The following is a 27,959-nucleotide window of genomic DNA, read 5'->3' on the forward strand; positions in this document are numbered from 1 at the left end:
TAAGGTGCAGAATTTCCAAATCCCATTTTGAGGAAATTCCCCAAGGGGACTTCCACTCCTAGGCTGAAGGTCCTAAAAAACGCAAATGGCTCAGGAGGTGCTAAGGTCCATCCTGTTGTGGCCTGAATGATCTGCGGTGGGGGGATGCACAGGGGAGGCAAGGCGAGAGACTGCAGACCCCCAGCCCCGGGATTGGACGCAACAGCCAAGAATCCAGGGGGCTTCTCGGGACCAGCTCAAAAAGGGGGCAGAATCCAGGTCACAGCCACAAGAATCCTGTAAGATTCTGAAACTTGTGTCACTTCCTTTGTAAGCCTGTCTGTGAAACTCTTTGAAAAAGGGTCTGCGTGCTGACCTGCAGGGACAGCCAGGAAGGGGGAAGAGGTGACCAGGTCTCGCCCCATGGCCAGGCTCAGAGAGAGAGAAACCCAGAGAAGGGCAGAGCACAGGGCCTGAGTCTCTGAAGTCTGCCACACAGAGGGCAGGAGAGCTCAAGGCAGGCCTGAGTCATCATTGTTTTCTATGTGTTTTCTTCCTAGTCAGTGAAATAATGCCTAAAATATCTAGCACAGCGCCTAATAGCTAGTAGAAAATCACCGTCAACTCCCCTCGCCTGCCCTCATGCCTCCTGACACTGAGCTGAGATGAACACCTCTCCTGGACAGAGGGGGGAACATTGAGGGAAGAAATGCTAGAGCCTGGACATCTGGGGAAAGAAAGAGAAGGCATCATCTTCTGAGTATGTACTTGTGCCAGGAATGGTGCCAAGCAGTCCACTGGTTGCCTCATTTCATCCTCTGCGCTGTCCCAGGAGCTAGGATTCTCTGCCCTATTTCTAGAAAGGAAGCCAAAGTGTAGACTAGTTAATAACGTGACCAAAGACACACAGAGAGTAAGTGATGTGTCTGATTTCGGCCCCAAGTTTGTCCCCCTTCACCAGCCTTTCTCCTGGGGGCTGGGGACAGCAGAAGGGAGGGGCTGCCGTCCTCTGAATGTATGCACAGAGAAAGGGGAAGCCACCGACAAACAGGCAGAGGAAAACAAAAACAAAAAACAGACTCCGAAGTGTCAGGAGGGGGAGGCCCTGAAATCGTCTGCCCACCTCACCCACAACCCCCCACCCCCGGCAGTTTTGGAAGAACTGATGCTTCTGCCTGGGCCTCGCTCCCACAGCTGCCCCCCCGCCCGCCAGGGTGTCTTGCAGTGGGTTCCTCCAGTCCCCCGAAGCAAGTGAGCACATCAGCAAACACACCGCCTGTGGTCTCCAGCTGCAGAAAACAAGTGGGGCGTACACAGCCCCTGAACTGTGTGGTGAAGGTGCGAGAGGCCGGGGAGGCCAAGCTGCAGCCCTCCAGCCTGACTGTGTTTGAACAGGAGAACGGTCGTCACAGTTGGTACCCTGACACAGTGAAATGTAGCAGGGGATGGGGAAGGGAAGGGAGGCACAGAATAGAATGACATAGGATGAACAAACCGGAGCTGGACCAAAAGGCAAGGGCAGGCTGTAGCAGGAAAAGTCTTGAAGAGGGGTTCAAATCCTGTCCCCACCTGGGCAGATCCCCTGAGCCTGCTGGAAGGCCTCCCCTTGCACCTTCACACTGCCGTCCCCTACAGACCTCCACCAGCACTAACGGAGCACCTACCCCAAGCAGGGCCCTGTAGGCACAAGGAAGGGGGAGACGGCAGCTCACTGGCTCAGGTGGGACACATGTTAACAAGGGCAGAGGAGGGACACAACCGGAGAGCAAATCTCCAATTTGTGAATGGAGAAAATTAAGGCTCATCAGGAGGAAATGACTTTGCCTCAGGCTTCTCTTGGGGCCCAGACTGGGATTCCTAGAGGATGGAGGGAATTTCCCTGCTTTGGACATTTTTTTTTTAAAGCAGCCAAAAAAGCCAGAGCTGCTCCCCACACAGTCATGGGGGGAACTCCAGGTCAGAGTAAAGCTTCAGAATCCAGATAGGATGAGGTTTCACTTTCTTTGCCTGCTTTTGGTTTCCTAACATCACAGTGGGAGGAGGCTGAGCAGGCAGCCAGCTTCGCTTAGGAAATGAAATGAAACAGGAAAAAGGAAGACTGGGCCAGGAGGGCAGGGGAGGAGCTGCAGCAGGCTGGGGCGGAGTGCGCGTCTGGCTTCAGCGTGGGATGTGCTAGGAAAAGGGGTGCAGGACGGAGGAAGGGTGATGAGAACCAGCCCTCTGAACTCGAGAGGCCCATCAGTGAGCCTGCTGGGTCTATGAACCTCTTATATGCAAAAATTACATGTGTGAGTGTTTGGGTAGGTCTCCACATGTTTGTGGAAAGCGCTCACAGCTTTCATCAGATTCTTAAAGGGCTCCATTCCCCAAAACAGGTTAGAATCAATCTCTCACTCGACAGATGAAGAAACTTAGTCCCAGAGAAAGTAAGCAACTTGCTCCAAGCCAGAATTAATAATACAGCTGGGTTTTGAACCCAGGAGTCAGACACTAGAGAGCCCGTGAACTTAAATCAAGATGCTGTAAGACGTTATCAAGACTAAAGCAGCATTAATTTAAGCATCTATCATGTCCAAGACATTTGTTGGAATGCAGGGGGAGAATACAAAAAACAAATAGAAAAAAAAGAAAAAAAAGCATAGGACATTGTTACTGTGTTCAGGGAGTTAAGACAAGACCAGTGAAAAGTTGACTCACAGTAAAGGAGTATGTTTTCCCTTGTTCTGGGTGAGCTCTCCCCTCCCCCACACACAAACAGACACTCCAGAGGGCAGGTCTTTGGCTCACATGGTGTCCTCAGCGCCTAGAGGGCTGCCTGGGTCACAGCAATTCTCAGTGACAATTTGCGGAGGCAGCAAGGAATGATGGAGCGGTGTAGGCCAACCACACTGGCGGGATAGGGAGGATAGAGACAGCTTCGTGACGTTTTCACCTCACCTGACGGTGCCCTAAGCACGTCCACTGTCATCACTCCCCTTGATCCTCTCGACCGCCAGTGTGGTGAGTCAGACAGGCAGCCGTTCCTGGTTTTCAGGAACACAGAATGCCAGGTAAATCATAATGACAGTTGCCATTCATTGGACACCCACCCTGTACCAGGTACTGTACTGTTTACACAGGCGCTCTGATTTCCTCATGGAATCAGTACTTTAGTGCCAGAGAATATACTGATTCCGTGAGTCTGAACTCTGATTCTGCACAGGAGAAAGTGAGTGGCAGAAATGGAATTACAGTCAGGTTCTTCTCTCTCCTCTGCACACCCACAATCCACTGGAACCACCAAAAGGGAAGAAAAATACTCCTGATGTACCCACTGCCTATACCTGCTTAGCAACCCTGCCATCCTACCCCCTCCCTATTCCCACTACCATTTATACACAGACATGCACACACATTTACACACAGCAGAAACGTTCACTGGGATTTAAAGATGGGGATGAGGTTGGTCGTCTGTGGTTCCCTCAGCTCTGTCCTCAGCTCGTGTCCCAACTCAGCGTACTTGGTATCCAGAAAAGTACTTTCCTTTCTTCCTTAAAGAAGGAAACTGAGATCAAGGAAAGGCAACAGAAATAGAGCTCACAAGGAAAAACAGCCTTAGCAAAAGTTTCGGGATTTCTCTAGAAACAACGCAGTGTGGTAGGAAGCTAGGAACCAAGACAGACTTGGGTTCCATGTTGAATTCTTATCACTTTAGGAAATGTGACCTTAAGCAAGTCATTTAACCTCTCTAAGCCTCAACTGACCCACCTGCTTAAAAATAATCTTCGTATGAGAGTTCACTAATCCACATCAACTGGGGTCCAGGGCAGGGTGGGGGGGTGGGGTCTAGATTGCCGAAAAACCTGCAGTATAGAATATCCTTAAAGGGACTGCCATTTTCTTACTCAATAATAACACGATAATAATAGCTAATGTTATTAAGTGCTTAACAGTGTCAGGCATTGTACTTAAGAGCTTTACAAGCATGAGCACATTTATGGCAACTTAATTGTCTCAACAGCTGTGAGTGGGGCCACTATTATTATCCCTGATTTATAGATGAGGAAACTGAGACCAGAGAGATGAAGTAACTTGTAGGAGGCCACCTGGCTTGTAAATGAAACACCAAAGCCCCTGCTCTTAACCACTAGGCCGCACAGCCTCCCACATGTTTGCTGACTAAGAGGATTACATGAAGGGAACAATTCAAACAGGCAGATCATTTTTGTGCAGATGGTTGGATGTTTCTTAAGTGCTTACAATGTATTTCTTTAAATGAGATGGGCCATGGTTTCCAAAGCTGTGCTTCTATTGGTAATTGGTTAACAAGTCAGGAGGGAATGAGAGGATTCTTATGACAAGTTTAGAACAGCACCTGGCACCTAGAGAGGATAAAGAACAGCTTAACTGCCTGAATGATGTGCGTCAGTGGAAAGAGCTTGAGCCTGGTCATCAGAAGCACTTGGGTTCATAAATTGGTACAGTCACTAGGGAGAACAGTATGGAAGTTCCTTAAAAAACTGAAAATAGAGTTACCATATGATCCAGCAATCTCACTCCTGGGCATGTATCCGGAAAAGACAAAAACTCTAATTTGAAAAGATACCTGTTGTTCATAACAGCACTATTTACAATAGCCAAGACATGGAAGTAACCTAAGTGTCCATCAACAGATGAATGGATAAAGATGTAGTATATATGCAATGGAATATTACTCAGACATAAAAAACAATGAAATATTGTCATTTTGCAGCAATATGGATGGACCTAAAGATTATCATACTAAGTGAAGTAAGTCAGACATCACAGATTATCATACTAAGTCAGAGAAAGATAAATATTATATGATATCAATTATATGTGGAATCTAAAAAATGATACAAATGAACTTATTGACAAAACAGAAACAGACTGACAGACATAGAAAACAAATTTATGGTTACCAAAGGGAAAGGGCAGAGGGAGGGATAAATTAGGAGTTTGGGATTAACAGATACACACTACTATATATAAAATAGATAAACAACAAGGAACTACTGTATAGCACAGGGAACTATATTCAATAGCTTGCAATAACCTACAATGGAAAAGAATCTGAAAAAGAATATGTATATATATAGATATATATGTATCTATACATATACATATATCTGAATCACTTTGCTGTATACCTAAAACTAACACAATTTGTAAGTCAACTATGGTTCAATTTCTTTTTTTAAGTCAATCCGAAAAAAAAAAAGAAATACTTGGGTTCAAATCTCACTTATTGCTGTGTGACCTCGAGGACCTTAATGACCTCTTCTGAGGCACAGTTTCCACTTCTATAAAAGGAGAATAATAACCATCCTGCCTCAAAGTCTTTGGGTGGAAGAAATGAGACAAGTTCTCCCCATTCTGGGTGATTCAGTCACCCTCAGCCACCAAGTTACATATATGACAATAGCTAGCAAAAAGCATCCTTGGTGTAAGATTACGTTTTTTTTAAATTACGCTTTTTTTAATGTGTTTGCCTTTGTTACTGTCAATAGACACTTTTAGATAATTCAGAAGTCAACTTCAGCCCAACCCAGCCAAATTGTCACTAATTCTGAATTATCCAAATAGGAATTGATGAAGATTGACTGCATCCAATTCTTTGGAATGGAGGAAGGACCTCGGCTCTAATCCAGACCACCACTTCGTTCAGTTCGAAGGATGTCCCAACCATGAACCTTTTCATGGTGAGCAGTACTTAGCGGACCGAGCACTGCAGCGAGAGCCAGGGCACCTGGGCTCTGATCTTGTCGTACTGCCCCTCCTCCTGTCCCCAGGGAAGCAGCTTCCTGACCTCTGGGAGGACCCCTGCCTTGGCAGACGAAGCTGAGGATGGCAGCAGAGGAAGAGATTTTTCCACCACCGCTGCTTGTGCTGGTTCTTCTCAAGGGCAAAGAGGGAAGCGATGAGCTCAGTCTGGATTGGAGGGCAGTGAAGAGAGGTGCGAGGGAGAGAGAGAGAGAGACTCAAATTTCCGGAGGCTATTTCAGTTTTCTTTTCTGTTTTGTGCAATTTCACCGATGATATCAGCCAGTGTGTGGCTGCTCTTTCGGAAACTCCCCTAGTGAGGGCGCCCCCTCTGCTGGCCGGGCTTCCTATAAAGGGCCAGCCTGAGCTGCAGAGGATCCCTGCCGAGGATCCTGAGACAGCACGTGGATCTCCCACAGCCTCTGCTCGCAGCTGCCATGAAGGTCTCCGCCGCCGCCCTCGCTGTCATCCTCGCCATGGCTGCCCTCTGCGCTCCTGCATCTGCCTCCCCATGTAAGTCCAGGTCCTGACCACCACAGCCCCCGGGGTCCGACCCTTAGACTGGCCCAGACCTCGCCCTCTTTTCAACTGTAGCATTTATACCATCTGAACCCTATGATTTACATTCTCCTGTACTGCTTTACCCAGATGTTCAGGTGTCCCTGATAGATCTCAAAGCCACTTCATGGCAGGGACCCTCTGAACAACTTGTATGTGTCATCAAGGTCTACACCCCAAGCCCTACAGGTGCTCGCTGAGTGTGGACTGATGCTGGGGATACTAGCAGGCAGGGGCAGCTCGAGCTGACCTCCAAACACGACTAACTCATGTCTAGCAGCAGCAGGGGTTCTAAGAAGCTCCTAAGCACTTAAGTAAAACTCTCCTGGGACAGTCACATTCCCCCCCATTTCACAGATGGAAAAAAATGGGGCTTGATAAAGGATAACAAAATCTAATTAAATGCCCACTCTGGGTCAAGCATCGTGCTGATTGCTTTGCAAATATCATCTTATTTAACGCTCACGTCTACTCTTTGAGTAGCTGTCCTCGACTTATAGAAGCCCAGAGAGGTTAAGTGACTTGTCCAAGGTCACGCAACTAGGAAGTAAGGAAAGCAGTGTTCAAACCCAGCTCTGTATGGCTCTGAAACACCACTACTCTGCTGGGAAATGGCAACTGACACTTCCCGGGGCCATCCTGAATTAAATGACCAACAAAAAGTCCTCCTTCTCTGTTCAGAGCCCTTCTCAGTATGCCTCAGCCAGAGGGTCCCAGGATAAAATATGCATCTTCAGGCCTCTCTTAGGGGTCCTGGCTCAGTCATGAAGTCTAAGTTTTGGAAACCTCCCCGCAACCCACCCTAGGTCTCAAAGAAACCAAGTTCTGAATCCATTGAGGATCCTAGGAGAGCAAAAATAAGGGCAGAAGACCTAAGACAAGCCCGGAGGAAACGCAGGATGCCCTCAGAGTCAAAGGCATGGGGTCGTGGTATAGAGGGAAGGCTCAAGGATTAGGTGAGGGAATCCCCACTCTGGCACTGTGTGTCCATGGCCAAGTGACTTTACCTCTCTGAGCCTCAGTTTCAGCCAAAGGATGATAATAGTCTGTTCAAGATAAATCATATAGGGACTTCCCTGATGGCCCGGTGGCTAAGACTCCGTGCTCCCAATGCCGGGGGCCCGGGTTTGATCCCTGGTCGGGGAACTAGATCCCACATGCCGCAACTAAGATTTCGCACGAGTCAACGAAGATCCCATGTGCTGCAACTAAGACCCGGCACAGCCAAATAAATAAATAAGTGTTTTAAAAACAAAAAAAAAACCCAAAAAACTTTAAAAAAGATAATTCATATAAAGCACCTAGCACCATACCCAGTGTGCGCTGGCAATGAATCCAGGAGTCTTCTTTCTTCCCTCTCCCAGATGCCTCGGACACCACACCCTGCTGCTTTGCCTACCTCTCCCGCCCGCTGCCCCGCGCCCACCTCCGGGAATATTTCTACACCAGCAGCAAGTGCTCCATGGCAGCAGTCGTGTGAGTCTCAGCCCTGTGGAACCCTCCAGGGGGTGAGGGAGGGACACCTTTTGCCCCAGAGCCAGTCCCCCGGCCATGAGCCCTCAGAGATGGTGCCCCATCCACTCCCACCCACCCTCCGGCTGCTCAAATAGCCATGGGTCCGCCCTCTCTAGCTTCAGATCCCCCAGCTATCGTGGAAAAAGGCTAGACAAGGTGTTCCTGAACCATCCTCCCCACTCTGATGGGCTAGGTTAGGTCCCTGATCTTTACGGATGTGACCGTTACTTGAACCTGGTCTGCCATGCCCCTGGCTGGAGAAGATCGACTCAGTCAACCCTTTCCAGTTAAGAACCCCGCCGTCCCCCATATCCGACACCCAATCAAATCCACCTGCAACTTCAAAAGGAACTAAAGAGGAGAGGTCAGAGGTCAAGGCCCTAGTTGCAGTCAAGCGTGTTAAAAAACAATGAGTTATTGATTGATGAAGAAATAATGAAATGAGATTCTCCTTTAAATACGTAGGCTACCACATTTAGAAAAATAGTAATCCTTGCTACCTAGGAAGTGCCTACTGTGTGTCAAATATCTTACATGCATTATCTCTACATTTTATCATAACATCCCTGACAGGTATTCGTAATTTTCTCCACATTTCAGATAATGAAAGTGAGACCCAGAGAGGTCTGGCGACTTGCCCAAGGTTGCACAGTAAGTCAGGGAGGGATGGAGCCTGTTTCTGGAGCCTCCTCTTTCTACCCTAGCAAGGTCATTAGCGATAGTGGCTTAAGAAGTTTAAGATGATAGAGACTTAAAGAATGAAAATGGGGCAATCATGAAGTTTTCCATATAACGATGAAGTTTTTTAATCCAAAAATTTCTGTGACACTGGCAAAGTTACAGGTATTCAGATTTGGCCTTTGGTCCTGATGAATCTTTCTAAGTATAGTAATAATATTGAGCACTACTGGGACTTCCCTGGCGGTCCAGTGGTTAAGACTCCGAGTGCGGGTTCCATCCCTGGTCAGGGAACTAAGATCCTACATGTTACGTGGCACAGCCAAAAACAATGTAGCACTACTAATTTTATCTCTGCAAACAAGTATTGTTCAAAAGGAAAAAAAATCCTTCTTTGAGCACCTATTATGGGCAGGCAGAGTGGAGTAAACCACCATCCCTGCCCTTCTGGGGCTCACAGTCTAAGACAGATGTAGCAATGACCAGGGCACCCTGCATACGAATGTTACAAAAGGAAAGACGGAACACACCGCAATTCAGGGCTTAGCTAAGAGAAGGGATTTAGGCAAAGTTTGCTGCAAAAAGTGCTGTTTGACTTGGGATTGGACTGAGGGACGGGGTGTATGAGGCAGAGGGGATGTCGCCAAGACTCTCCTCTGGTTTTTGTAGAGTCTCGGTTTAGGAAAGCACTGAGGGCCTTGAGTGTCAGCCCAATGAAGCAAAAGTGTGAAATGAGCTGGAACGGCGAAAGTCTAGACAAGAGAGGTCCAGTGGAGAGGCTGCTGTTGTCCACATGAGTGGTACTGAGGCTAAACAGCACCTGAAGGGAAGGAGAGACGGGGTGAGGAAGCTTCCGAGGCGGAATCAGCAAGCCCTGGCAGGTGCTGTGAGGTCGGTAGCAAGGAAGAGAGAGGGCTTGAGTGTGATGCTGAGGTTTCAACCCAGACGTGGAGAAGGGGGAAGGTGGAGCCCCCTGAAGTCCTGAGGAAGAGCTGTTTAAAAAGGAAAGGACCGAAGACCCAACACAGCCAAAAATTAATTAATTAATTAATAAAAATTTAAAAAATTTTTTAAAAAAAGGAAAGGACCGAGGTGCCAGCACAACAACTCTAAGGAAAGTCCAGCAGGGAATGTAAGATGAAGGGTTTGTAGCTGAGGAAAGGGTGCTGGGGCCGGAGATGTGACATTTTTTTATAGGAGGAAGGGGTCTCCTGATGTCATAGTGGCAGGAATACAGCAGTCTTGGCTGTCCCGGCTAGTCTGTCTTTATTAAAATCCCAGCTCTGCCAGCTAGTAGCTGCATGAGCTTGGGCCCGTCACTTAACCTCTCTGAGCCTCAATTTCTTCATCTGCAAAGTGCAGTAAAATAGAGGTATTTCCCTCACTGGGTCAAAGTGAGAATAATAAAAAGAAAGATAAAATTAGAATATTTCCTGGCACACAGTTAGGTGCCTGATAAGTTGTTAACTTATATCATCATCCTTCTCCCCCTCTAAATGTATTATTATATACATAGAAGTGACAAGTGAAACTTGATGAGTGAATGCAAAACATTCAGTCACTAACTCATTCAATAAATATCCATTAAGCACCTACGGTGTGCCAGAGCCAGGGCCAGAGACTTGAGGAAGCGCACAGGGGAGAAGGGCACCCACGTTGAGCACACCTGCTCTCAAGGGGCAGGTGAAGGTGGAGGGAAGTCGGGCCAGGAGAGGCTCCCCACAGAGCGGGCAGGGAGAGAAGGCTTGGCAACGGGGGTTTGCTAGCCAGTATCACATTCAGCAGGCAGGGGGAGGAGCAGGAGGCCTGGGCAACCCTCCCCCCAGATGTCGGTTTCCTGGCCTCTCGACTTCCTGACCTCAGGCCAAGGGGGCTGAGGAAAGAGGACAGTAAGTCTGAAGGATTTCCTGTATGACACCTGGCTTGCCGAGGGCAGGGTCTGCATCGGAAGCTCCCTCACCACCCCAAACAAGAAGACAGATACTAGGAGGCACCAGAGCCCAGTACACCCCTTCTGCTCCCTTTCTCTTCTCTGCACGCCAAGCAGGGGAGAAAGAGAGGTGGTCAGGTGCCTCTGAGTGAGGCTCAGAGAAGGGGAAGCAGCTTCCCGGAGAAAAAACGCTCTCCATGATAGAGCACGAAAAGGGGCCAAGAAATCCTCATTCCCATCAGATAACCTAAGCCTTCACTTTGTCTGGAAACATCTCAGAAAGGTGCAGGAAAGCATCCTGAAGGAGAAGCCAAAATGAGAACGGTCCACATAGGCAGGACTAGCTCCACAGTAACACGTTAATGGGTAGCACTGCTGGCCAGGCCCAGGGTGTCCCTCAGAGAGAACCAGTCTCCCAGCAAACAGGTGAGGCAGGCAGCCGGATGTAGCCCATGATCCCCAGCCTGTGAGCCTTCCAACTTACACCATCAACACCTGTAGAGATAAGGCCTCCCGCCCTCACCGGCCTGCACATTCTGGCCGGTTAATTGGTAGAAGTGCTTTGACATCTGCCAGTATCTCAGGGTCCTCAACCTCTCCGAGCCACGGTGTCCAGCACCGGGACCTTTGGGCTCATGTTGCTCTGATCCACCCTAAAGCAGAGGTCCCGCAGCACCCCAATAACAACACATGCATGGTATTTTTCAAAACTAACTTATATATACTATCTCATCTGAGCTTCACAACAATTGTGCTAACTAGGAATTATTTCTCTCCACATTTTAGAGGTAAACGTATAGACTCAGAGGCCCTGAGTGATTTGCCCAAGGTGATCTAACTAGTAAGTGGTGAAATCAAGACTCAAGTTCATGCCCTTCTTCCGTTCACCCAGGCACACACAGATGGGTTCCTCTGTCGAGTGTCTATGTGTGCCAGGCACTGTGTTATCTAAGGCCAGATCACACATTTGTTTCACCACCTCGTCTCCCACTTACTCAGCCATGACTCAGTTCCTGGAGGACACCTCTTTTTCTCTGCATCTTCAGCACCCAGCACAGGGTCTGAAACAGGAAGTGCTGAGAAGTGGTTGACCAGCTCAACCCTGGGCTCCTAGGGCCCCGTATCCCCTTAGATCTCCAGGCTGCATGTGTTTTTGCGGCTTGGGGGGCGGGGGGTTAAAGTGCACACAGGACTGCTTCTGGCTTGGAGCCCTTTGACCCAACAGAAGAGAAAATGTTCTTTCCTTGAACGCCACCAATACAATCGTATGGAGCTCCAAAACTAACCCACCCAGTATCATTTCCCCCCCTGCCTCAATCCGCCTCATCTCCAAAACTGGCTCTCCCAGCACTGACCAGGTCTCACCCTCTTCTCTCCCACAGCTTTATCACCAGAAAGAATCGCCAGGTGTGCGCCAACCCAGAGAAGCAATGGGTGCAGGAGTACATCAACGCTTTAGAGTTGAGCTAGGATGAAGGACGCCTTGAACCTGAACTTGTGCAAACTTTGCTTCTTGCTCTTGTCCTAACCAGCTTGGGAGGTTTCCCCCCAGTGCCCTCCTCCCACCCGCTCCTTGGAGGGCACAGATTCCACCACCCGCAGCAGCTGCTGTAAAAGCCTCCCAGGGCTCCTGGGGCTCTGCCTTGTGCACAGGAGGTCTCTAGGCTCCGAGCTTCAGAGCCCTCGCCCGGCCACCGCTCTGCAGTCAGGAAGGATGTCAGCACCTCTGGAGGCGAAGGAGGGAGGGAGACTGGGCTCCTGCGGTCATGCCCCATGACCAAAGCGCCCATCTCAGCCCCTCACTGGGAAGGGCTGACTGGCAAATGTAAGAAATCAGATTCTCATTAAAATTCTCAACGCAATTACAAAGCTGGCTCCTGGTTTGACTTCCTGTCGGGAACCCCCCTTCCTCGTGAGCATTAAGCACTGGATCCAGGGCTGGTCACATCTGGTGTCCACCCTGGATTTGGGGGCTGTGGCCCTATGCAGCGAGCAGGCCCGGGGGCACAGGCTCTCTGAGAAGGGGCCTGGGCAGGACGCAGCAGGTAAAGGGACCAGTGGCTCATCCACTCTGAAGGGAGACAACAGTCACTACCTCCCAGCCCCGAGGCCCCAAGAGTTTCTCTCACTTCCCGCCACACACCTCCCTGCTTCCTCAGACCATGGTTGGCCCTTCCGCCTACTCTGCTGGCTTCCACCCTAGCCCACCCTACCCCTTACCGGCAGTGGGTTTCTTTGACACACCACTCGTGCCCCTGGAATGTGATTTCATGTCACTCCCAAAACACCTCAGTTCTTTCAGATAAAGAGAAGGAGGGATTTTGTGGTTTTCTACCACGGCACCAGCACTTTTCAAGTGGGAGTATTCCAACTTTCCCATCGATGTGTTCCTTCCTGTGAACCTGTCCTAGCAAATAGATCCGCATAATTAGAGCCGGCGTTAACTGTGCGATCACTCTGCACCGGGCATTGTCAGCTCCCTACATCCACCATCCTTCATCTTCATAACCCTTTGGGGCAGGGAATATTATTAACCCTGTTTACAGTGGGGGAAAACCCTTGGCAAGAGATGGAAATAACTTGCCCAAAGCCCCAAAGCAAAACAAAAACAAAAAACAAACAAACAAACCAAAAAAACAGGGGAGATGAGGTGGAAGGTGGTACAATTAACATTTAGACGCACCAGGTCCAAGGTCCAATGCTAAAGCTGCTGCTTTTTTTTTTCCATCTTTAATCTGCAAAATTTCAAACCTAGTGAAATGTGCAAGAATATACCCATATACCCTTCATCTAGATTCAAACATTAACATTTAACCACATTTGCTTTATCTATGTGCATATACGTGTGTGTGTATATACACACACACGTATATTATACAGATGGTTGGTATGTACATTTTTTTCTGAAATGAAAGTTGCAGGGGCTTCCCTGGTGGCGCAGTGGTTGAGAATCTGCCTGCCATTGCAGGGGACACGGGTTCGAGCCCTGGTCTGGGAAGACCCCACATGCCGCGGAGCAACTGGGCCCGTGAGCCACAACTACTGAGCCTGCGCGTCTGGAGCCTCTGCTCCGCAACAAGAGAGGCCGCGATAGTGAGAGGCCCGCGCACCGCGATGAAGAGTGGCCCCCACTCGCCGCAACTGGAGAAAGCCCTCACACAGAAAAACGAAGACCCAACGCAGCCAAAAATAAACATAATAAATAAATAATAAAGTTGCAGATGTGATATCACTTCCCCCCAACAGTTTTTGTGTGTATCTCCTAATAACAAGGACATTCTGCGTAGCCACAGAATGAGTAGCATTTAACACTGACACGATATTATTTTCTAACATAGAGTCCATGATCAAATCCCCACAATTGTCCCAATTATGTCCTCTATAGCTATTTTTTAAAATCCAGGCTCCAATGACAGGCACATATTGAATTTAGCTGTCGGGTCTTTTTAGTGTCCTTTCACAGACTTTCTGTGTCCTTAAGATATATTGATATTTTCTTCAGGAGTTCAGATGGGATTTTTGTAGAATATTTCCTAAGGTGGGTTTGTCTACTGTTTCCTCATACTTAGATTCAGGCTGAACATTCTCGGCAGGAAAACCACATGGTGACGCTGTCTTTCTCAGTGCAGCACGTCAGTTTACTGGAAGCGATGGCCCAGTCGGAGGACTTGGTGGCCTGCGTTTTCTCGCTACAGCGAGCTGCCTGCTGTGTGCCAGGCACTATGCTAGGTGTCGAGGTTGCAGTGTAGCAATCACTGCAAGCAATGAAAGGAATTCTGTGTAGTACAAATGACATGAAAACTTCGACAGAAGCAGTGGCTCAGCGAGCATGAGGACGCTACGACAGTCAGCTCTTGGTGGCAATGGAAGTTGATGTACAGCTGATAGACTCTGAGATAAAATCTGTAAAGCGATGGCATTTCTACTTTTCAGTGTCAATATATGTGACTATCCACATTTGCATTTTTTTATTATTGCTGTTCTTATATATATATATTTTTAAATAATTCCAGAGTTTCTTTTATTTTTATTTTTTTGAGTTTTGGCAGCTCCTCACAGCATGTGGGCGGCATGTGGGATCTTAGTTCCCCAACCAGGGATTGAACCCAGGCCCCCTGCAGTGGAAGTGTGGAGTCTTAACCACTGGACCACCAGGGAAATCCCCATATATTTTTTAAACCTCAGATTTTTTTTTCTAAAATGAAATAAAATAAATGTGCTCAGTGACCAAAAGGAAAAAAAAAGAGTTCCGTCTCTTGCTGCCAAGGAGGGAGGCGTGTGTATGAATAGGGCTTTCCCATTTTTTTTGCCATTTTCCTGATGACTAATCCTAAGGACAATCCCCGCTCCTAACATGGGCTATGTGAGCTTGAAGTTCGCTAAACGCTTCGACTTTCTTTTTGAATTTATGCCTCACCACTGCCCCCTCTACCTAGCCAGACAAGCATGGCTTTCCCACTTTTCAGATGAGGAAAGTGAAGCTCCCAGAGAGAAAGTGACTAGCTCAATCCACCGGCAAGTAGATGCCAAGGCTGGGACTCCAGAATGGAACCGGAGTGTTCTATTTACCTAGGCGATCTGGTTGCCCAGCACGTGGAGGCTTCTACCTCCAGAAGCCCAGACATCTCACTAGCCCCTCTTGTGCCACAGAGGACAGGTCTCCCTGAGCTGTGACCCTGCGCCCACAAGGGAGTAGTCCCTGTAGTGCCCTCCCCAACCCAGGTGCTCTCTGCTTCCCCCAGGAGGAGAGGATGGCCTACGAAAAATCAGTCAACATCTCTGACATCAACAGGTCGATGTTCAAGTGCCCATGGCTGGAATATCCAGAAAGGACCAAAGGTGAGGCTGAAATGGACAGGAGTGGAGTCAGGGACAGGGACCTGAAAAGGAAAGCTCCCTGGCACCCACTCCCAGGCAGGGGTCTGGGTGATGTCAGCAGATCCATGGGAAGAGGCAGGGCAGACCCTTGGATACTTTCAAGGCTCCCCACAGCCCTCAAGGTAAGTCTCCAGCGCCCTCTAAGGTGGGATGTCTCTGTGTCTCCCCAGCTTCTGCCCCCTCATCTGCACCCCACTCTTACAACTCCAAGGTTTGAAGGTATTCCTCGTGCCCTCTGCTCCTCCCCCTCATCTGTCTGGCTACCTCCTATTTGCTCTGAAGACTCAGCTTGTGTATAATCTCCTCTGGGAAACCCTCCCTGCTCCTCCCAACCAGGTTAGGGACCCCTCATCTGGACCACCTGTGCCTTTATCCATCTTCACATTTGTTTCCCTCTGTTAATCACCAGTAAACAGTTCTGTCTCACCGGCTAGACCAGTGGTTCCCAAAGTATGTTCCCAGGACCAGCAGCATCAGTACCTTGTCAGAAAAGCAAATTCTCAGACCACACCCCAGATTTACTGAATCAACACTCTGGGGATGAGTCTTCATCTGGGGATAAGGAAATCTGTGTTTTAACAAGCTCTCCAGTTCTTTCTAATGCACACGCAAGTTTGAGAGCCACTGAATGAGACCAGTGGTTTTCACCGTTATCTGCACATTAGAATCCTCGGGGGAGCTTTCTAAAATGCCTGGGCCCCTTCCTCAGAGAATCTGATTCAATTACTCTGATGTAGGACTGAGGCATGTTAAAAATTCCCTCAAATAGTTCTAATACCCAGCCAGGGTTGAGAACCACTCTGCTAGACCAGTGTTTCTCCAATTTCAACGTGCATAGGAATCCTGCTCAAGTGAAGATCCTGACTCAGTGGGTCTGGGGTGGAGCCTGGGACTCTACATTTCTGAGAAGCTCCCAGGCTATGGCAATCTTACTGTTCCACAGACCAAGATACCAGAAAAGTATGAGTCCCTTAACGACAGGAACAATGCCTTATTTACCTCCCAGTGCCTGATACAGCGTTCATTAAATGCTAATGCTAAATAAATGAAAGACTGGAATGATGACTCTTCAATCCACCCTTGTCATTGCCATCTCATTTGTACCACAGAACTCAGAAGAGCCACAGCTCCTGTTCTCCTGCCCTTGTCCTGCCACCAGGTAAGACCCCTAACTTCTGCCACCCTGGGAGCTTTGTTGAAGTAGGAGGGGCAGCAGACTATCCTTTCCCATTAAGGCTAGTTCATAGAACCCTGACACTCACCCCTGGGGCTGCCACTAACTACGTGTGACCTTGGACAAGTCACTTTCCCTCCCTGAGCCTCAGGAGTATCCTCTGTCACAAGCCAACCCCTGCCCATCTCCCTTTATCAAGTTGCTATGAGATAATATCTGTAAGGCTTAGGCTATGCAGGCAGGGCTTAATAATGAGTCATTTTTATTAACACAGGGATCTTCCTCATTAGAGTTGCCAGATAAAATGGGATGCCTGATTAAATCTAAATTTCAGCTAAACAATGAATATTTTTTAGTATGAATATGTCCTAAATATTGCCTTCATTACCTGGAATCAAAATTCAACGGGACATCCTGTTTTTTATTTGCTTGGTTTTTACTAAATCTGACAAACCTACTCATACTGAGTCAATGCCCCATTTTCTGAAGTCATGACAATCACCCGAGAACTCTTATGATGATCTTCTCAGTCACCACACTGGGAACCACTGGCTGAAGCCCCTCTTCCTTGTTGCTCAGAGATCTGTTGTAGAGACAGGAAGGCTTGAGAAGAGACAGGAATGAATCCTAGCCAAACCTTCCGAGAAAGCCCCTGACCCATCCAAAACCCTCCACTGCAACCAGAGCTACAGTTTCACAATTGTATAAGAGAGAGATTATTTGAAGAAATGCTGCTTTTCCAACTAACCTATTAAGTTCCATGAGGGCAGGGGTGATAATTGTATCCCCAGCACCTAGTGCCTGGCACATGGTAGGTGCTCACTAAGTATCTGTTGAATGCCTGAATGAAGGAGCTGTAGCCTGAATTTCCGCCCCCCCACTCTTTACTCCACATCTCCCTTGCCCCTTGCCTTTTCATCTCCTTGCCCGGAAGCCTTTTTCAAAGTGCTCTGAGATGCTCAACTAACCAAACTGTGTACAGTTGTCCCTCGGTATCCGCAGGGGATTGGTTCCAGGACTCCTGTGGATACCGAAATCCATGGATATTCAAGTCTCTTGTATAAAGTGGTGTGGTATTTGCATGTAACCTACACACATCCTCCCTAGATTACTTATAATACCTAATACAACACAAACGGTATGTAAAGAGTTGCTGGGTACGTGGCAAATTCAAGTTTTGCTTTTTTGGAACTTCCTGGAATTTTTATTTTCCAAATACTTTCAATCTGTGGTTGGTTGAATCTGTGGATGTGGAACCCGCGGATACAGAGGGCCAACTGTACTCAGATCAATTTGCAGACCAGCAACGGCTTCACAACCTTTATGTCATTTGTTCTTCACAACCACCCTGGGAGGGGTACAGAACAAGGATTATTAGCTCCAATTTGCAGATGAGAAGACTGAGATCTTGGTGGGGTGAAGTAACTTGCCCGAGTCACACAGTGGGTTCGGAGGTGGCTGTGACTTCAGCTCAGATGACAGGCTGAAGGGCTGTTTCACTCGTCTAGTCCCTTCTCACCCTGGCCCTTTTCCTGGCTGAGCAATGTCCCCTGTGACTGCTCTGCCACTCACACCCCCCAGATGCCAAAGGAAGAGTTTCCCCCAAGTCCGGAGTGCTGGAGGCAGCACCCGAGCAAGCCAAACTCCGTACCTTACTGCTACTCCACGCAGCCTGAGATCTACACGCACTGGCACACCCTGTATAATCAGCAAAAGGAACGGGAGGCCCAGAAGATACTGTGGAAAATGAGAGATCGCCCTAGGTGTGTTGGGCCTCTTCCTGTTCTCCACGCCCTCCACACCTTCTAGGAAAGGAAGGGAAGAGAAGAAAGGGGTGGAGTGGGGCTGGGCGTGGTGCAAGTCAGCCTCCAGACCTCAGAGAAGACCCTGGGGTAGAAGGAGGCTCATCTTTCTTCCTCTGGTCTCACCTCTGAGCTGGGCTGAGGACCAGAGGCAGAGAAGAGTGTGTGAAGTAAGGAGGGAGGGAACAAGGGGACCAGGGCTACCTGTGCAATTTCTCACACAGGTACCTCAAAGAGGGTACCCTCATCCAAAAACTCCATCTCCCAATGAGCAAGCTGATTGTAAAGCCTCAGATGGAATCCAAGCCCTTAGACCCTACTGGGGACCGCCTGAAGTGGCAAAGATTAAAGGTCAGGGACCACGGCTGGGGGGAGAATGGGGAGACTCTCTTTCTGTGGGTGCCCTTACCTGGGGCTCACACCATCCTTCCGCCCTCAGTCCCTGCCTGCTGCCTGCAAAACGGAGGGAGGGGAGGAAAGGGGACTGGACTGGATGAGCTCCTTCCAGTTTGAAAGTACAGCTGTAGAACTCTATGTATCCCTTTCTTCCCTTCCACTGGCTCGCTTTGATGGGCAGGAACTCACAGAAAGCCTGAAATCTCCCAGAGAGGATGAGCAACTCTATGCAGCACAGGTGAGAAGTGGCAAGGGTGGAGGGGCGTGGTTACAGGTAGGAGTTGGCTGAGCTGGGGAGCAGAAAGATGCTTGAGGTGGAGGGCAAGGGTGGAGTGATGTTCCCAGAATAAACTCCAGCCGTGTCCAGAGGATGGAAATTCCCGGCAGTGGTGTCCAAGGTCTCTTCCCTTTCCTCTAACCCTGTTCCTGCAGGCTCTGGGGCGCCTGGGCGTCAGAGACAAGTTTATCATGGAAGCACTATGGCAGGTGGTGAGTCTGGGGCTGCACAGAGTTCAGGAGAGGAGGAAACAGAGCCTGAGGTGTGTAGAGCATTGGCACATGGGCACTGACAAGGCTCGCCAGGCTCAAGGACTATGGGTCAGATCCAGGGAGGAGAGAGCTGCCTTGTGTGGCATGTCCCCATCTCATGCCCTTGGCTTCTTTAAAGGGCCGCTTGATCTAAAAGGATGGGGAAGGGGGAATCTGAAGATCCCCTTTGTCTAACAGGAAAGATGAGCAACTAAAAAGCCAGGAGAAAACTGGGACTGAGTTCATTCTCTACCATAACTGAGTCAATGCCTGTGCCTATATGCCAATTTATAATGGGGGGTCTGTGATCTTACACAGAATCTCATTTAAATCTTCCAGTATTAGGAATAGGTAGTAGTAGCTGCATTTTTCTAACGAGAAAATGAAAGCTCTGAGAGGCCAAGTGACTTGCCCGAGGCCACGTGGCTACCAGATACCAGACAGGGATGTGAACAAAAGTCTTACTCCCAAGTCGTGTTCCTTCCATCGTACCATCCTGCCTGTACCCTGTGTTTGAGCATAAACAGGTCACTCTCTAGGCCTCGGTTTCCTCATTTGTAAAATGAAAAGTTAAGCTGAGATGATCCTGAAAGCTCTGACAGTCCACCACCCTTATGGCATGTTCCCACCCACCGCCTCTTAAATCAGGCCCAAACTGGCCCAGAGAAAGTGAAGTGTGAGGCCTGTCAAACCCTGGCCATCCTGGGTGAGTACGTCCTCTCCCTGGGTGGGGAGAAGGGGGGGGGTGAGGAAGGAAGCAGTGCAGCCACACTGCCCTTTGGGGAAGGACCGAAGGGAGTGGACTGTACACTCACTGCCACCTAGCCGTTGGCAGGGTCTGGGAATTGTCTGAAGTACTGTTGGGCAGAGAGAGGAAGGCGGGGTGAAAAGCGAGAGGAGATTGGAGGGAGGGAGAGAGCGGGCTCTGGGAACGGCCGTCATGCTCAGCCAGCCGCTCTGGCGTCTTGAGGGGACGGGCAACCCTGTGACCTAGTACTTGGAACTTCTGTCTTGAAGGCACAGGGGTCAAATGGGTTCTGGCAGAGAGGAGCAGCCCTGAGGCTCCGCCCTGACCTGAGGATCCTCCCCGTCCAGGTTGCCTGAATAAGCATGTGATCCAAGCTCTCATCAAGCAGTTGAAGGGGCAAAATGAGGGGCAAAGGATGGATACTCTGACGGCGCTACGGGTGTCTCTGAACTCCTGGGCTGCTGTCCCCAAAGACCAGGTGATTGGGAGGAGAGTCAGTCACTGGGGCGAGGTAAGACAAGGTAATTGACGGTGTTGGCAGGGGGTTAAGCCAGGGAGAAGGTAACCTAGCTCCTGGCTTTGATGGCGGAGGACGTTGTCCTTGTCGAGTCCCCTGTGGAATAGGTTCCCTGGACAGAAGCACTGGCAGAGCCACTTAACTGGTCATACAACCTCTGAAAAGCCAGCTTTCAGAGGTGTCATTTGTCCGTCTCTAAAATGGATAGAGTAGTTATCTTATAGCATTGTTGAGAACATTAAATGAGATAATATATGTAAAGCACCTAGTTCAACGCCTGTGCTCTTTAAGTGATAACTCATCATCATTATTATCATCCTTAAAATAACCTGTTAAAGGAAGACCTCAGCCAAAAGGGGACAGGGAGCAAGAGAGTCTGCTGACACTACTCAAGACTTTTCCCCCTTAGGGTCCTCTTACTTTGACCCCATCACTGCTCCACGTGAAACAGAATTCATCACTCATCCATTTACTCAACAAACATATATTAAACAGCTGTCGTGTGTGAGACACCATCCTAAGCCCTTGGGATATGTCAGCAACCCAAACAAGCAGACATCCTGGCTCTCGTGGAGCTTACATTCTAGTGGGGGGAGACATGTAATAACCAATAAATTTAATTATATAGTATGTTAGAGGTGCCAAGTGCAATGGAAAAATTACGTAGCAAGGTGAGAGTGATCAGGACTGCTGAGTGGAGATGGGATGAGTTGCACTTTTAAACATGGAGGACAAGGAAGGCCTCATTTGGAAGTTGTCGTCTGAGCACAGACAAGAAGGCGAGGGGTGAGCCTTGCAGATAGCTGAGAGAAGGCATCCCGGCAGAAGGACAAATCCAGGCAAAGGCCCTAAGGCAGGAGCACACTTGGCATGGTCAAGGAACAGCAAGGAGGCCATGTAAAGGAAGTGGAGTGGGAACAGAGAAACCAGGAGGAAATGAAGCTGGGTCAAAGACGTTAAAGGAGACTAGATCATATGTGGCCTTCTGGATGACTTTTAAGTACTTGAGCTTTTACTCTGAGTGGAACAGGTATTTGAGCAAAGCAGTAACATGATCTAACTTATGTTTCAAAAGGTTCACTCTTACTGCTATGCTGACAAAAGATGGGCAGGGGCGGGGGGCAAAAGTGGGAGCAGAGAGACCAGTTAGGGGCTGCTGAAGCAATCCTGGTGAGATATGATGGTGGCTTGGACCATGGTGGTTGCAGTGTGGTTGGTAAGAAGTTATTCAATTCTGGATACATTTTTAAAGCAAAACTCTGACAGGTTAAATGTGAGTTATAAAAGACAGTGAGGGGGACTTCCCTGGTGGCGCAGTGGTTGAGAATCCGCCTGCCAATGCACAGGCTTCGAGCCCTGGTCCGTGAAGATCCCACATGCCGCGGAGCAACTGAGCCCGTGAGCCACAACTACTGAGCCTGCGCTCTAGAGCCCACGAGCCACAACTACTGAGCCCACGTGCCACAACTACTGAAGCCCACGCACCTAGAGCCCGTGCTCCACAACAAGAGAAGCCACGACAATAAGAAGCCCGCACACCACAACAAAGAGTAGCCCCTGCGCACCGCAACCAGAGAAAGCCCATGCGCAGCAACAATGACCCAACACAGCCAAAAATTTTTAAAATTAAAATTAAAATTAAAAAAAGACAGTGAGGAAACAAGGATGAGGTCAAGGTTTTTGGCCTCGAAGCTGAAAGGATGGAGTTGTTACCAACTAACATGGAGAAAGCTGCAGGTGGAACAGGCTTGGAGGTACTATAATATCAAAAGCCCAATTTTGGACAAGTTATGTTTCAGATGTCTACCGGACCTCCAAGGGAGACAGCAAGTAAACAGTTAGATATACAGCTAGAGGAAGAAATCTATGAGTTGTCAGCATATAAGTAGCATTTAATGTCATTCACCTAGATGAGATCACTAAGAACCAAGAATCAAGCCTTGGGGCACCCCAACGTTAAGCGGTCAGAGATAAGAGGAAGAACCAGTAAATACTGAGAAGTGGCCAGTAGGTAGGAAGACAAACAAGAGTGCGGCATTCTGAACATCAAGTGAAGAACATATATCGAGGAAAGGAGATAAATCCATATCAAATAATAGAAGGACTGAGAATCGATCCAATGGATTTAACAATGTGGGAATCATTGGTTATCTTAACAAGAACCATTGTGGGGACTTCTCTGGTGGTCCAGTGGCTAAGACTCCGCGCTCCCAATGCAAGGGGCCCGGGTTCGATCCCTGGTCAGGGAACTAGATCCCACATGCCGCAACTCAAGATCCCACATGCTGCAACTGAAGATCCCGCATGCTGCAACTGAAGATTCCGCATGCCACAACTAAAGATCCCACACGCTGCAACTAAAAAGATTCCACATGCCACAGTGAAGATCCCGCATGCCACAACTAAGACCCAGCACAGCCAGATAAATAAATGAATAAATATTTTTTAAAAAGAACCATTCTGGAGGGAAAGTGGGAGTGAAGGCCTGAATAGGGTGGGTTTAAGAGAGGATGGGAGGAAAGAAGTTAGAGTCAGCAAGCATGGACAACTTTCCAAGTTTTGCTGAAAAGAGTTGTAGTCAGCAGCAGGGGTAAATACTAGAAAAAGGAAAAATAACAGCATGTTTCAGTGCTGAGGCATAATGATCCAGTCGTTAGGAAAATGATCATTTTGAAGAGGGTGGGAAGAATTGTGCAGCAATACTCTTGAGCAGATGAGAAGGGATGAGCTCGAACACATGAGTAAGAGAGACTGACTTTAGATAGATGGTCATGGTCCATTGTAACACGTGGAAAGGAAGAACATATGGGTGCAGGTGTTGAAAGTTGGATAGAAATGGTGGTAAGTGTCTCTGGAACTTCTTTTCCAGTTGCTTTTATTTGTTCAGTAAAGTAAGAAGCAAGGTCATCAACTTAAGAGAATAGAGGAAGAAGTGTTAGAGGTTCCAGAGGAAAGAGAATGAATTAGAAGGGTGGGAAAGAGAATTGCCCGGGGAAAAGCAGTCCGATCACTAGGCAGCATTAAGGGTCTACACGAGGTTTGTGTTCATACATTTCAAGCGAGATTAGTCATCATAACTTTGTTTCCCGCCAGGAAATGCAGGCACAGAGTTGGTGGAGAGTTGAGTACAATGAAGCAAGAGCGGGTAAAGGAGTTGAGTGAGCGGGACCATGGAACTGAAGCTGGGTAAAGAGGGAAGAAAGTGAGGAGCAGTGAAAAGGTGCTCAGTGAATTGTTAGTCTTTGTGGAGTCCAACAATTGTTGACATCAGAGGAGAACCAAAAAGATGGGGGGGAGGGGTCATCGAGAAGTTGCAGTAATGGGTAATGATAAAGTCTCTCTGTGGGAATTAGTGGCTGACATAGAGTAGAGGACAAGGTTATTGGAGGAGAGGCGTTGGATCAATGACATGTGTATTTTTTCAAATGCCAAGAATTAAGACGGCAGAAGTGTTAGAGAGTAACATTGATCCATCCACAAGAAAAGTCATAGAGAAATGAAAGGATGCGGCCTAGGAGCAAGTAGATGACAGCAAAAATAAGGGAAGTGGGTAAAATAATCTCATGACGTGAGATTCACCTTAAGGAGGAGGGAGAATGGTCTGGAAGCAGTAATGAATTGCCTTCCTGACAAAGCCTGGCCGAAGACATAGTCCCACCACCCGTGTCCCTCATCTCCCTCTCAGAGGACTCAGGTCGAGGATGGAGAGAAGCTGGTGCCTGTGCTGCAGATGCTGATAAAGAAGTCAGGGAACAAGGCAGCAGTGGAGGCGGCCCTGTGCTTGGGGTTCCTGAGGCCCTGTAGCAGCACAGCCCGAGAGTACTTGCTGCAGTGCCTGCACCAAGGGCCAAAGACCCAGCAGATGCAGGTGCGAGGGGCAGGAGGACGAGCTCCCTGGGGAGCACTGGGGAACCGGTGCTGACTGGTGGGGTCTGGACCCTGTCATCCTCATCCCAGAGAAAAGAAGCTCCCGCAAGGAGCACCACAGGGTCCTCTGTGTGTTTCGTCAGTATGTATATACATACGAGTACAGGGTCGTATGGACGCTAAATGTACACGTGTCTGTGTACATTCAATGTGTATGGGTGTTCATGCATGTATGTGCACGTGTGTGCACACATGAACTTATGCTCTCACTCACGAGGCCAAGAGGGAGGAGAAAGGACCCCACCTATTCCCTACAAGTTCTAGCCCTCAAGCCTGCTTGGCCATCCAGATGCCTCTTGGTCTGGTATACCCCAGCCCGCCCTGCCCACCTCCACAGGCACTCAGTATGCTGGTCAAGATAATGGGTGTGCACTCAGCCACGGTCATCAGGACCATCCTAGACCAGCTGTGCTATTCCAGTGTCCTTGAGGTAAGCTCTAGGGCTGCCTAGTACCCTTCCTTCTCCAGGACTAGGACAGGGCTGGGGGATGAGGAAGGGAGTCTATCCTTCATGTCTTCCCCACCCCTGCCCTCAGCACCGTTTTGAAGCCAGCCAGATGCTCAAGACCATTGGGCTGGAACAGATCCAGGCACAGGGCCTGGAAGGACTCACATTTGACCTGCTCAGGAGGAAGACGTATAATGAACCCTTCTTTGTAAGTGAGACCAAAACTCCCAAGTCCAGGCAGCTCAAACCTGTCTCTCCACCTTTCTCTAAAGACCCCCCTGCCTTGGTTCTCACCACGCTGCCCCCCAAAGCATCACAGTCACCCTAATGCAGCCCCTGTTTTCAAGCCACCTTGCCTTCATGCGGGCCGTTCCCTCAGCTTAAAATGCCCTGAGTCATCTCTCCCTCCTCTGCAAGGTGGAAAACTGCCGCATGCTTTCAGTCCCACTGGTAAGTAACTCCTTTCTCCTTCTGCCTATTAAAATACGATTGCCCCTTCCAAGCCAGTCCAAACAACACCTCCTATGGGAAGCTTTCCCAGATCACCAACAACAGAATCGCCCTGCCTTCCTCTATGCTCCCTTGCTTTCATCTTTGTTATAGCTTGCTACAAAACCAGCCACAGAACTGCTGAAGACATTTTTCTAAACTGTGAATCAGATTGCGGCTCACCTCTGCATAGAACTTCTCAATCGCTCCCCAAGCCCTCAGAAGGGCTTACACTGCCCTTCACCACCCAAGTCCTGCCTACGTCTCTAGCCCCACTACACTCCCGCTCAGAGCCACACACCAGCTGCGCTTAGGAACTCCCCGTCCTGATTTATACCTGTGGTCCCAGCGTAATTACTCAGAGTGCCCCACTCTGAAGAGTCCGTTTGGTCACCTAGCTAAACTGAACTGTTTTCTGCTCCCTAACCTCTCTGCGCTCTCTCTCTTGCCTCCAGGCTTCTGTGCATGCTCTCCCTCTTGCCCGGGAAATCTGCCCCCAGCCCTCTACCTGGTTAACTCATGCTCCATGTTCAGGTTTCAGCAGAGGCATCGCTTCCTCCAGGAAGTCTTCCTGGTACCCAGACGGAGCTAGGAGACCCTCCTATTGCCCCTACACTTAGTTCAGGAGTGTGACTGACTGTTCCACTTGTCTGCTTTCCCCACCAGAGCGTGAGCTCCTCGAGGCAAGGATCATATATGTAGCACAAAGTAAACACTCAATAAGGTTTGAGAAGCACTTAAGGGTACACCCCTGAATCCTTGTCTCACCTTAATCCCTCTTCAGGCTATGAGGCAGGCTGTTGCTGAAACTGTGGAAGAGCTCAAGATGAAGCCCACAATGATGAACTTGGTGGAGGCGTGAGTGGCTTGGGCTGGGAACTGCCAGGGCCAAATCCGAGGCTGTGAGAAGGGGACAGAGGGTCAGAGAGAGCTGAGAACCTACGGCCCATTCTCAGCTCGCACTTGCCTGTGCCCCTGGCCAAGTCACTCTTTGACCTCCGGGCTTTTCTTCATCTGTAAAAAGGGGCTGATAATACCTACCACTCAGGGTTGCTATAAAGCTCCGATTAAGATGAGGACATGAAAGGGACTTGTAAAAGGTAATGTTCTGGACAGATGCGAGTCCTGATCGTCATTTAGTGCCCCCTGGAAAACCGTAGTACCTACCTTTCCCCTCCCAGCCCCTTTCCTGACCCAAGAAATAAGAAGGGGAAGTTAATAAAATTAACATCACACATCAGCCTTATGCCTGACTCACTCTGGACTGTAGGAAGCAGCCAGCCTTCCTCCCCTCCCCTTAACTGGACCACAACACACTCACTCCCTTCTCCAGGCAACTGATGAGCTCAAATGCCACTGCACGCCAGGAAGCAGTCATCTCTTTGGTAAGGCCAGCTCCGCTACTCTGACCAGACGTTTTGATGGCAGGGGGAGCGGGCAGTCCAGCAGAGTTACTGAAGGGAAGAAAGGGCTGTAAAGTTTGGGGAGGTTGTTTGCTTGCTTTTTTATCTTAGAATTCCAGCCCTATCAGGAGTTCAGGAAAAGATTTTCTTCAGGATTGGAGGTGGGTGGGATAAGGGACAGGAGAAGGGTGTGAGGGGCATTGCTTAGATATTACACGTAGAAACTATCTTGACTCTTCTGGTGAAAAAATTGTACCGGAACCCAATGAAGTGGCCCCAAAAGGCAAGGAAAGTGCTACCTCTGCTGGGAAGCCATATCTCCTCTCCAGGCACAGGGTCATCACAAGGGCACTAGAATGGAAGAGTGTAGACGGGGCATCTTCCTGGGGCCAGCTATTTAGGCGCCCTCATCCTGCCTCTGCCAGGGCGTCCTGGGGATCCGCAGCCCACAAGTGTTCCACTTGGTCCTAGACATGCTGGATGTGGAAAAGAGCCCGTCTGTGAAGAAAAGTGTAAGGCATCCCCGCCCACCTCTTCCTCTTCTCAACCCTTCCTCCAAGCCTCTCCCACCTAACCTCATGTCACGTGCTCTTTGTCAGAGGGGAGGAGAGGGGAATACGCCCGTAGACACTGTCCCCTTGACCTCATTCCCTGGGACCAGAGGGGCCTGTAGCCAGAGCTCCCCCTCCCCTCCCAGCGTTGGCCTGAAGTGAGCCAGCCACAGGGCCTTTGTTTTAATGCAGCTACAAGAAACATTAATTCTTTGGGCCTCAATTGATCCCTGGATCCAAAACAAGCTGAAGAACAAGGTTCTCTTTGTATATGAAGTGCCTAAGACCAGCATGAACGTAGAGATCACGAGGTTCCGGAAAGAGCCTGAGAAACCAGAAGAGTTAAATATCCAAGACTTTCAACTTGCACAGCTGAACCCCTTGTTTCTTACAAAGTCCAGTGCCACGTCAGACCAACAGAAGAAGTTCAATGCCCAGAAAGGGTCTGGTACCTCTGCCTTTCCATCCTGTTTCTCTAAACCACAAAAACACAAGTCACAGGCCACAGGGTCCTGGCCACGAGGGATCAGGAAACAGCTCCGGATCCTTGCTGAGACCTCCAATTAGGTCAGTTCTTTTGGCTGAGTTCCCGCTCTCTCCTTAAGGATGCTTCTCAGGCTCCCCTGAGAAAACAATCTATACTTATCTTCCATGAATAAATGAGCATCACTCCAC

At 49.0% G+C, this 27,959-nt stretch overlaps 2 protein-coding genes across 2 annotated transcripts; both read left to right on the forward strand.

The window, feature by feature from the left end:
- Nucleotides 1-6,069: 6,069 nt before the first annotated feature.
- On the forward strand, nucleotides 6,070-12,277 carry CCL5 (C-C motif chemokine ligand 5). Its single transcript, XM_068530683.1, has 3 exons — nucleotides 6,070-6,255; nucleotides 7,665-7,776; nucleotides 11,806-12,277. Exons 1-3 carry the CDS (start codon nucleotides 6,180-6,182, stop codon nucleotides 11,891-11,893), a joined length of 276 nt encoding a protein of 91 aa, XP_068386784.1. The 5' UTR covers nucleotides 6,070-6,179; the 3' UTR covers nucleotides 11,894-12,277.
- A 2,897-nt stretch (nucleotides 12,278-15,174) lies between these two features.
- Nucleotides 15,175-27,851, forward strand: HEATR9 (HEAT repeat containing 9). The gene is made up of 15 exons (XM_068531770.1): nucleotides 15,175-15,262; nucleotides 16,411-16,460; nucleotides 18,057-18,238; nucleotides 18,502-18,628; nucleotides 18,855-18,911; nucleotides 19,106-19,162; nucleotides 19,850-19,907; nucleotides 20,297-20,427; nucleotides 24,152-24,334; nucleotides 24,731-24,823; nucleotides 24,930-25,049; nucleotides 26,115-26,188; nucleotides 26,664-26,715; nucleotides 27,159-27,245; nucleotides 27,477-27,851. Exons 1-15 carry the CDS (start codon nucleotides 15,175-15,177, stop codon nucleotides 27,849-27,851), a joined length of 1,734 nt encoding a protein of 577 aa, XP_068387871.1.
- Nucleotides 27,852-27,959: the final 108 nt, after the last annotated feature.

This window comes from Eschrichtius robustus, chromosome 20, assembly GCF_028021215.1.
Source record: "Eschrichtius robustus isolate mEscRob2 chromosome 20, mEscRob2.pri, whole genome shotgun sequence".
NCBI classification, from domain to species: Eukaryota; Metazoa; Chordata; class Mammalia; order Artiodactyla; family Eschrichtiidae; genus Eschrichtius; species Eschrichtius robustus.